General features: G+C 40.0%; 2 protein-coding genes across 2 annotated transcripts in view; one reads left to right on the top strand and one right to left on the bottom strand.

The window, feature by feature from the left end:
- The window catches only part of aifm2 (AIF family member 2), a 66,812-nt gene that overhangs the window by 46,458 nt on the left and 4,362 nt on the right, over positions 1-15,992 (bottom strand). The gene's annotated exons all lie outside the window — the stretch shown is intronic.
- On the top strand, positions 898-10,771 carry LOC142933164 (stonustoxin subunit beta-like). Its single transcript, XM_076077299.1, has 2 exons — positions 898-907; positions 9,833-10,771. The coding sequence occupies exons 1-2, from the start codon at positions 898-900 to the stop codon at positions 10,378-10,380; spliced, it is 558 nt and encodes a 185-aa protein (XP_075933414.1). The 3' UTR covers positions 10,381-10,771.

The following is a 15,992-nucleotide window of genomic DNA, read 5'->3' as shown; positions in this document are numbered from 1 at the left end:
TTCCCTGGCTGATAAGAGTCGACTTGTTGAAACTACAGGCGACAGTCGGCCACAAACGCTCAGTGAAGAACCAACAGCTGATTGTGCACATGGTGTATCAGAGCCCAAAGAGGTTTATTTAGGACTGGACCAAAGTTATAGTGGGACACAGGCAGTGCTCTGTGGCTGCAGACGGACTTGAACTGTAATATTTTCACCCCCAGATTACAGATAATAGAAACCAGTGTTGACTGCTGCTAGGAGACGGGATGTGAACAGCTTTGTACATCCAACCATCCCCCCCGACCTCCTCCATCAGAGGGTTTGTGGCGCTGTAGTGATTTCAGGCTACTTCCTCCTTTAATTCTGAGAGACAACAGTCATTGTAGTGACCGTTGCTTCCCAATAAAAAAGTCACTACGGTTGCTGTAATGCTTGTTCTGACGGGTGCCATAAATAACAAAGTCCAGTTTCGAATATCGCCATTTTATTTCTCACGTAATCAGAGTTCACCACTTTCTCTTCAGTTATCCATTTCTCCTCATACCAATAAATCATAACATTTGCATTCGTTAAATCTTCACGTTAAATCTTCACGGTCAACAACTGTTTGCTTCCACCGATTAGCAACAACCTGTGTCCAATGAACCCACTGACACTGTTGCCAACTATTTTTCCGGGGAAGTTGCTAGAGGCAGGTCGATTAGTTGCTAAAAGTTGCTAAATGACGTTGTGACGTCATTACGTGATGACGTCATTACGTAATAACGTAAAACTGCATAATTACGTAGACTACACATTAGGCTCGTTCGACTTAAGCCAGGCGTGCGCAGAATCGATCACCGGCGATCGGCGCACAATGCATGCTGGGTAGGTTTGCGTCCGACTTGCTCTGACGTCATGAAAACGTGCGTAACGATGATCTCACGTGAGCGAGGCGGCCGCAGATTTTAGAGCCAGGCGCTGCAGAATTGCTCTCCACCGACTGCATGACCCCAGGGCATGATGGGACTTGCGCTGACGTCATGATCACGTGGGCAACGATAACCTCACGAGAGCGGGGTGGCCGCAGATTTTAGAGCCAGGCGCTGCAGTTGCTCTCCACTGACTGCGTGACCCCAGGGCATGATGGGAAACTTCTTGCTGTCTTCGGATCAAAGACCTGATTGGCTCTTAGATTTTCTTTAGTGGAAAAGGTGGGTGACCGTGGCTCACTGGGTTAAGAGGGTTGGCTGGTGACCACAAGGTCGGCTGTGCGAGCCTTGGCCTTTGACGTGACATGTGTTGCCTGTCAAAGACAGCCCACTGCTCCCCATATATAGGGATGGGTCAAATGAAGAGACAAAATTAACAGGATAAATATAGTATAAACAAATTTTAATCCTAATTTTCTGTCTAATTGTAATACTTAACGCTAGATTGTTGGCTATTAGTCTCATTTTGTGCAATAACAATAATAATATATAAGGTTATTTATTTAGCATCTGTAAATAAAGATATTTATTGAGAAAGCCTACATCCTACTTGATGTCAACATTTTTTCAGTCAGAGCGCTGGAATGTGTCCATCGATTAATGATTGTGAAGCATCACAAAACGTATTAAAAGAAAAGCACAATTGTCACTGATAGAAACTTGCAGCGTTGCTTTTCCTCCGTGTGTAGCCTGTTTATGTAGCTGTGATGTTTGGACAGTTGGTTCAGTTTTTTTATTTCTTAAATTTACGGTTGTATGATTTAGAAATGACGCTATCTTCACATATATTTATTTATATAAATGTTTAAATAAATATGACATCCAAGAACTAAAATATGCCCAATCTTATATCCTCAATTATAATAATAACATAGTTAAATATATGAAAAGACATCCAAACTTAAAGACCAGCAATTTTGGGGTTAAGTGTCTTGCTCAAGGACACATCGACACGCTCCTAGAGGAGCCGGGGATCGAACCTCCAATCCTTTGATTGAAGGACGGCCCTGCACTCCACTTAGCCACAGTCGCCCAAGATCAGTTCTAGACTATGGCTGTGTGGCTTATAGGTCGCCGTCTAAAACCTTGTTGGGAAAACTGGATGTAATACAAGCGTCAAGAATATGTAGTGGGGTCTTTAAAACAACATCTGTGCCGGCATTGCAGGTAGAAATGGGGGAAATGCCGTTGGATTTGAGAAGAATACAGATAATGATGACATATTGGGTCAGTTTACAAGGACATAACAACTATCCAATAATCAGTGCAATTGAGCCATGCTGGGAACATGACAAAAAGGCCAACACAGAGCTCTGGTTGGGTTATTAAGAAGAAGGCTAGTGAATTAGGTTATAGGGGTTATTCTCCAGCTGTGGTCCAGCTGTTCCTCTTTGGTTAGTGCCACAGCCTGGAATAGATCTTGGCCTCCTTGAACTGATGAGACATGAACGTGGGGGAAACTGTAAGATCTTCAAGTCATACATCAGTTAACACAATTAAATACAGATTTATGGATCTAAAGACCCTAAAACTGGTAGAACAGCAGCAGCAGCAGTAATCCCAGAATTCCATTATGAGTGTGGGAAGAGACTCAGTGATGATTTATCTGTGTTTACATGTGAGATGATGGCCATATAGTTATTGCCTTACAGTGGGTAGAGGATGTCAGGCCAGAGAGAGTGGTGATTGCATCAGACTCATGTGCAGTGCTAACGAGTTTGACATTGTGCCACTCCAGAAACAGAGAGGATTTACTGTTTGAAATACTACAATCATTTTTAAGAATCCATCAAATGCGGATAGCGGTTGATTTAGTGTGGGTCCATGTTGGAGTCGATGGCAATGAGAAGGCGGATAAAGCAGCAAAAAGGGCTTTGAAGAGTGGGAGAAATAACGTTAATGTAAATATAAGTAAGTCAGAAGCTAAAGTGGTGATTAAGGAACAAATTAAAAAGATATGTCAGAACGAATGTAATAAAGGGAGTAAAGGAAGATGTCTGTTTAAAATAAACCATTGGCTGGGAGCAGGATCTAGTGGACGAACTAGAAAAGAGGAGACGATTATGACAAGACTAAGGAATGGACATACTGGTCTGAACAGTTCCCTCTATGTTATTAGAAAGCATAATAATGGAAAGTGTACATTTTGTGGAGAAGAAGAAACCGTGGACCATGTTTTATTTGTCCTGTCAGAGGTACGAGTCAGCGAGAGAAGTTTTGAAAAAGGGTCTAAGAGAGATTGGAGAGGAAAGCTTTAGTGACAAATGTTGGAAACGTTTTCTGGAATATTTAGAGTCAACAACACTGATGAATAGAATTTGAGAAAGAAATGTATTATTATTTATTTTTTCTATTTTATTATTATTTTTTTTTCTATATGTGTGTGTGTGTATATATATATATATATATATATATCTTTATTCATTTACACACATATGTATATGTATGTGTGTGTATATATGTATATGTATTTATTTTCGTTTGGTTGTCGTATTAGAGTCCTTAGTCCACACTCCAGATTAGTGGGAGGCGGTAATGCACCTGAAAGCTGTTTGCCAACCGCCAAAAAAGCAAAAGAAAGAAGAAGAAGAAGCAGGCGGCTGAAAACGGTCCGACTTGAACGCAGTTTTTTGTCAACGCCCCTTTCTACGTCCGTCTGCTTTCCAGGCGAGGCGCAGTTCAACTCGAACGAGCCTAATAACGTTACTCAAATTGACTGTCCATCTCGACAAATAATATGATTTGACATCTGTTAATTAAGATTTTTTGTTTATTATCACATTTTTATTTGTAGAAGTAATTTAAACACAACACATTTTATATGATCAGATATTTTTAAACACAACACATTGAATTATTGAACAATTACACATTATTGAACAATTACTTTTTTTTCTTTTCTTATTAACTAGTAAACCTACACATTCTGAACAATTTAAGTAGTGTACTGGTAGTTAGTTAACATGCAACCAAACTGATCAATAATTATAGGTACAAGCTAATAACAAGGTATATATGATATCTTGAACAAGCAACTTAACTCAAATAATGATGTGTGCACTGGCCATCTCTTTCCAGCTGTCTCCAGGCTGTTGTGCTGCTTGGCTGGCTAGCTGCTCAATGGTTTCCTCCAGATATTGCCACTGTTCTCGTTCACACGGCAGTGCACACTGCCACCATCAGCTGTGTGTCTCCGCCAGTTCCAGAAAGTCCACTCCTTGCATACATACTGTAAATATGATGAATCAAAAAGTGGAAAAGAAAACCTCTTCATCTTCACTGTCCAACTGCATTGTCACGGAGCTGGAACCAGCAGAAGAGGATGGTGTGGCCTTAAAGCCGTATGCTGTTTTGGTGCCAAACTGCTCCAGAACTTCACTTGGTAGCTTGTGTTGGTAACAGGTATCTCCAGCCAGCTTCAGTCCATACCGCACCAGGAGTATGGAGTTGAGAGTGTGCAGTAACATCCTATTTCTCAGCTTTGACTTGACCACACTCATTTGGCTGAACAGCCGTTCAACCTCCGCATTTGAGTGTGGCAAGGAGAGGGCAGCGAGTGCAGCTTTGCACAGTTCTTCAAATGGATTTGACCCGGAAGAGTCCCTGTAGTTTTTCACTTCACTCCAAAACTCAACTGTATTTTCAGTTGAGTCCCACCTAAACAGATGGATGATTCTCCATTGGGAAACAATTTTGTCAATTGTTTGGGGATGGTACCCCAGTAGCTCAGCTACTTTAATAATTTCAGTGGTGCCTTTATTGTGGTTTAGCGTGTCCTTAACACTGAACAAGGCCATGTTTCGCAAGGCTTCTAGGTTGTCTGGGAGCCTTCCTTGCAGCTCCTTGCTTAAAGCAACAATGTAGTTGATGCACCGTCTACGAATTACCTTTTCGTCGTCTGGTGCAAGACTGAGTCGGGACACTGTGCTCTCGAAAAGGTACCCAAGGTATGGTGATGGACTGAGATGTCCATCAATGGCATCCTTCAGGACATCAATTTTTGCCATAGGGTGGACAAATCTGCTGCAAATTGATGTTAAGAGGTCTACCAGATTGTCCAAAAGCTTGACAGGATCTGTTTGCTCTCCCTCAAATGACTTCAATGCAACTTGTACGTCGGACAGGATTGATTTCAAGAATGTCAGGTAGACATAGTTGGTCTTGTCCACGTACATGTAGCAATGCTCACTGGCCTTGGTCAACTCAAAGTGGAGTTTCAATTCATCCCACTGGCTCAATATACGAGTTACCGCAGGCTCAATCGATAGCCAACGTGTGGCACACACTTTGGTGATCTGCAAGGGTTTCTGGTCACAATTAATTGTGGCATACACTGCTTTGTATGCCTCGCGCCTTTTTGGGGAAATCGAAAACCAGTTGTAGGTTTCCCTGATTAGGTACTCAACACTCCTAGGGATGGTTTCTTTGGATGCTGCACTGACAGCCAATTGTAAAGAATGGCACACACAGCGGATGAGTACCAAATTGGGCAATGCACATTCTTCCTTTAAAATCTTGTGTACCCCGTTGTGCACCCCAGTCATCACGGACGCATTATCAGTGCCAATACCGTGAAGATTCTCTTTTTTAAGGTTACACTTCTTAAGTAACTCAACTACTGCCTTTGCTATTGATTTGGCATCGCTTCCCTCCAATTCAACCAGCCTGAGAAATGTGGACACAACGGTTCTTTTTATAGCACTGAAATACCGAATCACCACACCCAAGTATTTCGAGACACTGACATCAGTGGACTCATCCAAAAGGAGACTGAACTTCTCATCCCCCACATCTGATGTTACTCTTTTGAGAAAACAAGGAGCCAGTACTCCCCTAATCATTTCTGTGCACTTAGTGCGGTGCATTTGGAAGTTTGTTGCTGCCACAGAATCTGAAAAGGCAGCTTTGCAAGCCATACTTAAATGGTCACATGCTAGCAGCGAACAACGCTCTGCAATGGCCATTGCCATAGTAGCTTCTGCGCTTTTGCATTTATCCACTTTCTTAACCAACTGTGGTAATGTAGATTGCGTTGCAGGGTTGTGCGGTTTTGATTTATTTATATGCTTTGCTGTAGCACAATGTTTTCTGATGTCATAGATTTTTGCAAGCATATCTGATTTGCAGTACGCACAGTATGCCCGACAATCATCCCCAATTACTGGCTTTAGCCACCCTTTAAATTCAGGTACAGACTCCCACTCTTTTCTGTACTTCTGGCTGTACAATTTTGACTGAGACATACTGCTGCTGCTGCAGTCAGCCAACAATGATTTGCTGCGTGTCACTGTCGGGCTGTCGGCTGACTCGGCTCGGCTCACTCGGCTGCTGCCCCCTCCTGTGCACGAGCTGAGCACATGCTGTTGACGTCACCCACAATGCACTTTTGCAGCCAGGAATGTGTGTTGTGGGTGTGGCTGTGTGTGACGGAGAAAATCTTTTTTGTGTCATTTAGAGGGAAAATGCCTGCGTGCATTTTAGCATTTGAGTCACTTTAAAAAAGTTGCTAAAAGTGCCAAATATATTTTCATAAGTTGCTAAATTTGTTGCTAGGTGCTGTTTGAAAAAAAGTTGCTAGGGTAGCCTGAAAAGTTGCTGAATCTAGCAACTAAGTTGCTGAGTTGGCAACAGTGCCCACTGATTATATTACCTGTGGCCAGGATCACACCGGCACTACGCCCCCATGTGGTGGGAGGTTGTACAAAAACAACAAAATGGCTCTTACAGTCATTATTACAGAAACACAAGAGGTCGCTTGTCAGGACCAAAACATCCAGCAATCAATACTTCTATATTGACAATGGATCAGCTGACTCTGTGAAATGGTGAAGAGTCGTGTGGTGGTGATGAACCCACAGAGAATTGTCTCCGTCTCTGCAGCTCTACAGAGCTTTTTAGCCTCTTTTAGCTCCTAGTTTTGGTTCTGCAGCATATTTCCTGTTTGGTTCAGTCTCAGTGTTTCCAGCAGCAGCTGTTTTCATCCAACAAGCTGTGATGAAGCCACTGTTCTGTTCCACTACCTGCTCAGCAGCAAACAGCAGACATACTCAGTTAGAGACTAGCTGGTGAACATAGTGGAGCATTTAGCAGCTAAAGAGACAGATGTTTCCCTCAGGAGGTGGTGGAGACCAAAAACAGAGCTAAAAGAGAGAGAATATTGGACTTCCATTCATCAGGTGACACAAACACAAAGACTCCTGATGAATCATCATGTTGATGTGTAACTGCTGGATGTGGAAGCAGCTGGTTGATATCATGTTAGACACAACTACTTTCTTTCAATCATTTTATTTTCAGTTTATATAGTTTACACACCACATGTTACCCCCAAAAAGAACAGCACATAACATAACATACCTGCTAACTATACAAACAATCAGACTCAGACACAAAACAAAAAATCGAGACACAAGAAACCAAAACAAACATAAATCATCACCCTCCATATTGACCCTGCAATAACAATTAAATATTAATTGGGGCTAACTATACAGACAGTCAAACTCAGCAACAAACCATGTTTTGTTTTTAAATCTGAGAAAACAGCACAGTTGTAGATCATCATCATCCATATTATACCTGTCACAACAATTAAATAATATTAAATATTGTGGACTTTTCCCTTCACCAGCTCACTTGGATCCCACGTTGCAAAACCTATTCGTATGGTTTCGGCATAGTCCTCTCCAATAAAATCCATAACAGGGTTCCAAACAGAGAAGAACCCATTCATGTCTCCTTGGAGAACATGTGTGAGCCTCTCCAATGGGAGTAGTTGTAGAACATTATAAAGCCAACTTGAAACAGATGGTTGTGCGCCGTCTAGCCAATACTGTAAGATTGATAACCGTGCACAGAACGATAGAAGACTAAGAATTCTCTTATATCTGTTTAATACTGGTGAGGCAGCGTCTAGGCCTAGGATGCATTGTACAGGATTGAGCTCAATAGGACACTGTGTTATGGAGGATACTTGGTTACCAATTTCAACCCAAAATGTATGAATTTCTGGACAGAGCCACATTAAATGCACATAGGTGCCTACATGCTGCTGACACCTTCCACATACATCTGTGTGGGGCTGAGTGAGCTCTCTCCATTACCTGCTGTAATTCTCCATTGAGTCCGCCTTCTGTTTCAGCTCACTGTTTTCTTTTTCAATGTGACTGATGCAGGTTTTTAAGTCCTCAACGTCGTCTTCGTTGCAGCTGACTCTTTGTTGTACTGCAGTGATTTGGTGTTTACCTCTTATATTATATATATATACTGTGTATAAAAGATCATAATTAATATCACCACCGTATTAATGGTTTCATAGAAGCATCAAGCCGTGATATTAAGTCTGTTTTACACTGGCTGATTGCGTCCATGAGCGACTGAACGGAGACTTGACTTTGGTTTAGATGTCAGAGATTTCTTCTTTTTTTTTCTTCTTTTTTAAACAAACCACAATTTGTTTTTATTTTATAGTAAGTACCAGACGGTTGCAGTGTGACTGCCCCCAGGGTTAATATGTCTAGATATTAGCTGCAAATGCATTCTTTAAATACAGAAGTGATCCTATAGAACAATGTACTCAAAGAAATGTTCAGCCAAAGCAACAACAAACACTCTTTATGATGAGATATTTTCTGGGGCAAATTGATCAGTTCCTGCACTTTAAAAAGCATTTTCTTTTTTCTTTTTTTAATATATACTTTATTGATGAGAATGCACCATATGACATAATAATCAAAGAGCAAGTATTTTCATTTTCTGTGCACGTGTTACTCAGTTTACAGTAGTAAAGGAGAAAATAACAAGAAAGAAAAGCAAGAAACAAAAAACAAAAACAGAAAACAAAGAGCTACTTAAATCAAAACACCCACCCACAAACCCACCCACAGACAAAGCCTTCACATTTGTTTACGTAAAATGTATGTAGTACAGTATTGTAAAACTATAGTTCAGTAGTTAGGTTAAATTGCAATTAATCAGACAGATAAGGGAAGGACAGAGGACCAGATAAATCAGTACACATTACCAGACATATCTCATTCGGTGGGCAACACTAATAGATTCTGAAAATATGAAATGAAAGGTTGCCATTTCTTAGCAAAATTGTCAATACATCCTCTAAGTGCATATTTCATTTTTTCAAGACTTAAGAAAAACATCACATCCTTACTGAGATGGTGAACTGATGTCAGAGATTTCACAGGTAATCAGCTACTTGTTCACTAGTTTAAAGGTCGTACATCCGTTGGTTTGAACTTGTAGAGGTTCTATTAACAAACTGACTCCGCCCATGCAGTGCGACTCACGCACGTGCGACCACGACCCAGAACCGTCACAACTACTTTATAAGCTGATAATATGTCAGATGTTGTGTTTACAGCTTGTTTTCACTGAACCACAAGTGGACAAAGAAATCAATTGATGCAGGTTTAAACATTTGATTTACTGACTGACTGGAAGAGGAAACTGAGTCTGAAATGGATGATTGTCAATATAATACTGATAATAATATATCATGAATAAGTGAACATAATGAGCTGTCGTCATCGGCCAATCAGAAGAAGCTCCAGTGAAGTAAAAGAGTATGAGCTGATGAATAATAAGTGCTCCATGTGAACATGAATAACAAAGCTCTGTGTGTGAGAGCGATGTAATGTCCATGTTTCATGCTGCTCTGACCCCCCTCCTCCTTTCAGGGTGGAGCCTGCTGGAGTCCGATGGTTCAGACCAGGTCTGAGGAAGTGTAAGTGTGCTTTGAATTTGATTCATGAAAACAAAGCATCTTCAAACTGTGACATCACTCATTCACATCTCTGATGTCATCATCAAACAGATGATAGATTAATAACTGCAGCTGTATTGTGTCTTCTTCTCTCCATCAGATTCCTGTGAACTCACACTCGACACAAACACAGTGAACAGAAACCTCAAACTGTCTGACAACAACAGGAAGGTGACACGTGTGGAGGAGGATCAGTCATATCCTGATCATCCAGACAGGTTTGACTTCTGGGAGCAGCTGCTGTGTAGAACTGGTCTGACTGGTCGCTGTTACTGGGAGGTCGAGTGGAGAGGAGGAGTTGATGTATCAGTGAGTTACAGAGGAATCAGAAGGAGAGGAGACAGTGATGACTGTTTGTTTGGAAGGAATGATCAGTCCTGGAGTCTGGAGTGCTCTGATGGTGGTTACTATGTCTATCACAATAAGGCAAGAACATCCATCACCTCCTCCTCCTCCTCCTCCTCCTCTGGTAGAGTAGCAGTGTATGTGGACTGTCCTGCTGGCTCTCTGTCCTTCTACAGAGTCTCCTCTGACACACTGATCCACCTCCACACCTTCAACACCACATTCACTGAACATCTTTATCCTGGCCTTGGGTTCAGGTTCTGGTTCAGGTCTGGTTCCTCAGTGTCTCTGTGTTCTCTGTAGGAGGGAGAGTCTCCTCCTGCTAGAGAAACCTTCTCTCTGCTGACCAGATAGTTCAGTGTGTACAGGATCACACACAGCTGGTGTGAGTTAGGAGAATGTGATTAGGAGTTTATCCTCAGGGTGGTGTTTGTAGTGTTCTCTCTCCAGTATGCTAGAGGTTGATGAAACAATACTCTGAACAGAGTGATGTAACTTCAACAACCTTACTCTCATTCTTGAAGGTCGTACATCTTATGTGTCCAAACAGAACATCATGTATTCCTTGGATTCCCCGGAGAGAGCAAGTCTCACTATATTACAACCCTCTCTTATCTCTAAATGAACATAGATGTGTTATTAGCAATACTATAAATGAACTGAAATAAAATATTCTCCTTATTTTAAACTCAAAGTGTCCATGAGTCTTTTCTTCTTCTACTAACAATGTGCTACTTTGCAGTGATATTTGATCAACAATCTCTTGATTTCTCCAGAAGTCACAAAGTACCTGCTGAACATGGTGCATCCAGATAAATGTTCTTCTCTTGGTGATGAAGACCTTCATCATCTGGAGGGTCTGGAGTTTATGGTCAGATAATGCGCTATGTTGAAATATTAATCAGACAAGTTTTAATATTTATTTTGGGTCAATTATTAATTACATATAATATAAATCATGAAAATATGATAATTACCATAGTTGATAAATTACTTAACAATCATTAGATTAAGCGATAAAGAAATAATCATTAGGTGTTTATTCTGTTTATTATTACAGAGGATTATAAAAACAAAATAGTATAATATTAAAATAATCATTCGATTTTTTTAATATATACACACACACACACACACACACATAAAATATAGCCTACATTCCATCAGAAAAGCATTGCAGCCAACAATCATCTTTTTGGAATTTATTAAATGTGTGTGTGTGTGCATATGTGTGTAGGTGTATATGTGTATAATAAAATGTAGTAAATAAAAGTTGTATCTGATGAACTTTAACTGAGCTCTGTGACTTTCCAACAATACGTGTTAATAACAGTGACTCTAACATGATAAAGGTGATTGTTTGTTCACTATATGATCAGTATTTAGTACATTGTGTGTAGAATGATGGATTTGGGACACAGACTGTGGTGTTGTTCATCCAGCAGGGGGCGTCCTCTCCCTGCACATCAAGTCTCAGAGTCCTGAACAACTGAACAAGTTTGGACTAAAGATTCAAACTAATTATAAACTTTAATTAAATTAAACAAGGAAATAAACTGACGCATTCAGTCGTTAGATTTAATTAGATTTTAATCTTAAAGAAATAAATAAACTGTGACTGAGTGTGTGTTGGAGGTTATATACACATGTAGTATACATGTGTGTGACATTTTCTTTATCAAAATCACCATTTCTTCATCCTTCTGCTCCCCGTGTCTCTGTGTTTGGGTCCATCTCCTGCTACCTTTTTGCCTTAACTTGACAGAAGGAACCAACCGAAAATATGGACTCAGCAGATGGATGGTTTAAAGAGGAGCTCTATAACCTGAGTTATTCCCTCTTTTGTTTTCATGGAGCGTGGAGGAGATCTGTGTTGAGATTGGTGAGCAGGAAGACATCAGCAATGTTATGAATGGCAGTGGTGGGCCGTCAGGGCCTAAACAGAATCACAAAGTTATAGCTATTTTATTATTTAATCATTTTTCATAAATACACTACATGTATTCTAATTATTTTTCCCATTATCTTATTTTCTCATTGCACAGCTACTGTCCTCCTCTGTTGCTCTGCTTCCAGCCTGCAGCGCTGCTTCCAGTGCAGCTTGTTTTAAGGAGAGCTTTTATCCAATCAGATTTCACCTCGATGTCTCGAAAAGGTTCAAAGTTGCTTCATGTTAACAGAAGAATTGTTAGAATCTCATAGTTTGTTAAAAAAAAGGTTCAAATAGTTGTTAAATATTGTGTAAATATCAAATAATCTTATATTTCCTCTTTCTGAATTCCCTGAAAAGAAATGTTAGAATATTATTAATTTGAACAAACAACTCATATAATCAATGACTAATAAATCATAAAGCTGTGAGCTGCAGCAGCTTAACAGAAGTTAGAGAACAGGAGAGTCAGAAGGTGTTAATAGATCTCGGTCTGTTCACATCCACACAGTCCTGACAAGAGCTCTAATTAGGCCACAAGTGGAAGCAGCTGTGTGGGTGAACCAGGCTTCACTAAAGAAAACCAAAGGCTCAGATATTATCAACATATTACCAGTCGAACAAGTTCAGAATACAGAAACAAACGGTTAAAGGGCTTTTTAAACCTCATCACACCTCAATGTAAGTGTCAGAGAAAAGTTGGAGAGAAAAGTAGTCCCAAACCAGACACTTTTCTCTCTTTTATTATTCAAATAAAGAAAATGTGTCCACATTGTGATCCACTTTTCAGCTGCTCAGTATGATGTATTGAGTCACCGTATATTGTTACATCCCCAGTGAAATATGTTCCATATACTGTCGTTGTTGACTGTCACAACAGGCCGAACGTTGTAGGACAAACTGGATATCTTAGAGAAATAGAGCAAAGAGGAAATCCTGCTGAAGTCATTTATTGTATTAATGACATTTCAATCAGTCAACAAAGGTCACCTTCCCTTGTTTCCCTCATTATTTGGAGAAGATACGCTCCTTCAGGACGTAGTAGCAGACCTCCACCACCTGAGGGCGCAGCAGAACAAGACGTGTTAGGGAAGACAACTGTAGTCCTGACTCTCCTCTTTCTGATGTACATGTACAGTGCCTTGCATAAGTATTCACCCCCCTTGGATGTTTCATCCTTTTGTTGCTTTTATACATGAAGCAGCTAGCAGAAGTTAGTAGTAGTAGTAAGAGTTCAAGTTGAAAGATATGTAAGAAGTTATGACATTGACATGACATTTTTAGCGTTTTGCTTGGTGTAGATTCTTTTATTTACCGAGCTTTGTTTTTTTAACACTCAATGGCTGAAGGAGGAGGAGAAACGGATTTCTTGAGAAGGACATTTCAAGAAAAGCTGGAGATCAGCCCTAACCCAGCCAGGAAAAGGATTTGTGCGCCACTTTCAGTCCAGCAACTACGAACGGTATTTCTGGCTGACAGCGTCGGAGAAGCGTTGCACATTTTATGGCTATGAATGCGTTTTATTTGCGACTGAGCGTCTTGGTGTTTGGAGCTACGCTGGATTTGCTCACCTGAGGTGGCTAACCAAGGCAGCAACACGACACCATAGCACGGCAGGACACTTACAAGCTACGGTGCTTTTGTAAACCTTTTCAACCCGAGTGCATCTACAACTCAACGAACACGTTCGCAAGAGGACCTCTGGCTAGAACTGAACCGCACTGATGTTCTGTACAACCGCGGTATTAAACTCTTTGTAATCAAAGAAAGGAGGATGGACTTTGTATTTAAATAGTTAACAGCAGCTTTGATAAGTGAACTGCTTTTGTTGTTTTACATCTGCAGTAGCGTTACTACTGAGTTCATTTGTCTATGGTGTCGTTTTTATGATATGGTTAATATTGTTCCCTCTGATGTGAATACTTTTTGAATGGCCCGTGCTCTTCAGTGTGCGGTGGAATATACGTGTTTTAGCGCCGCAGGTTTGCTGGATTGATTTGTTGCTTTGTTGTCATATTATATATGTGACTGTTTCTTGTGAGTTTGTTCTTGTCATTGTGTTAATTACATTGATTTTGACTATAACCATCCCGTCATGTTTCTGCAATCTGCAGCTAGTGTATTTGTGTTGAGCTTCATGTAACATTTTATTTCACTTGTCAAATGTTGCAGTGTTATGTGAATACGCTTTGCACTCAAGGTACTGTTATCAGTGTAATGCACAATATGAGCTGTTTCAATGGCTGTTCGTGTATATTTAGTTCATCTGATTTTAAATGCATGTTAGAAATGATTAAACCTGTTTTCATTAAGTTGAAACCGGATGTTTTATAAAATAATTGTAATATAACATCTGAGAATAATATTTGAGGAATAAACTCAAATGTTTTGATTTTTAATGGAGGTCTGGAGCTGTATGATATATTCACACAACACATTATCTTTGTTTACCTAAACTCATCAAACCAACTTGTTTCGAGAAGTTGTAAGCACACTTCCCAGCATGCATTGTGTGTGGGTTAAAATTCTCCACAGAACCTCGTTCACACGAATTGGGGAAAGTTATGATGAGAGTTTTTTATGGATCTTTTTCTACAAGTGTCTCAGATGAGTCACATGGCCCTCTCTATGATTAGAATTAAAACAGTAAAAACCATTACCCACTGATCCAGGTGTGGATGTGCTGGATTAAATAGCTATGGTTCATGATATTGTAATATTAATTGCTTACATAAAATAATTGTCACTGAAATCTGAACATAACTGTTAAATGAGTCTCAAAACTCACCTGAAATTCACAAAAGAATGATTAACTGACAGAATATTTGATATATTCGTAGAAGTTAGAACGAAATGTAGAACTTCTTAAACAGATTTCAAACAATGTTAGTTTACTAAAATACCTCGTTGTGTTCACCTTGAAAACTAATATTTCTCTTACAGTTTGTGACATTTGGTTTCACTGTTGATATTTAGAGCTGCCTTTAAGAAATGTAGGATTATCTATGAGAGGTGAAAAGTGTCAAAATACCATAAATTGTAAAAAAAGAAAACAGAAAAAAAGAAATCAAATCAAATCAAATGATATATAAACTATATTATTATTATTACCATTTATTCTATCTGAATACTCTGACAAGACAAAATAAAATATTACTAATTTGAACTTGTTTGTGAGTGTTAATAAACAGTGTCGGGCATTTTGACATAACATAATGGGTGTTATTTTTTCCACAATAAAAAGAGAGTTAATAAATCATTAAGATGTGAATCGTACCACCTTAACAGAAGTAACACACCAGGAGAGTCAGAAGGTGTAAAGAGAGCTCAGTCAGTACACATCTACAAAGTCCTGACAAGAGGCCTAATTAGACAACAAATGAAAGTAGCTGTGTGGTTGAACCAGACTTCACTAAATAAACCAAATAAATAAATAAATAGTAACAATATTAAAATACCCTATTCATAAGCTATTCACAACCTACTAGAACATAAAGAGTCGATTCGCTTCATTATAAACAAAAAGTACGATAGGAGCCAGAAAAAAAAGGGCTGTAATGCAAGGCTACTAGAAATGTTCTTGATACAATAAGAGACAAGTTCTGGCCAATGAAATTACATAGCAATGCTTGATTCCAAAGCACGTTCACTTATTTCAAGAATTTTTGAGCAAAACATGTCAAAACAAGAGAGATTAAGGCCCCCAACACTACTTTGGCTCCCTGTAAGAGCTCACATCCAGTTTAAGACTCTGGTGCAGCCTACAGGGCAGTGAAAGGAACAGCTCCTTCCTATCTCCAGGCCATGGTCAAGCCCTACACCCCCGCCCGACCACTTCGCTCTGCTGCCTCGGGGCGATTGGTTGCCCCGTCGCTCAGAGGTCCCTGCGGCCGATCGACCCGGTCACGGCTGTTTTCTGTCCTGGCCCCTCAGTGGTGGAATGAACTCCCCACTGACGTCAGGACAGCAGAGTCGCTGCCCATCT

The sequence above is a fragment of the Anarhichas minor genome, unplaced genomic scaffold (assembly GCF_050575085.1).
Source record: "Anarhichas minor isolate MPS153535 unplaced genomic scaffold, ASM5057508v1 ptg000058l, whole genome shotgun sequence".
Classification (NCBI taxonomy): domain Eukaryota; kingdom Metazoa; phylum Chordata; class Actinopteri; order Perciformes; family Anarhichadidae; genus Anarhichas; species Anarhichas minor.
Note: the sequence above shows the minus strand (reverse complement) of the source record. Positions and strands in the feature narration are given on the sequence as shown.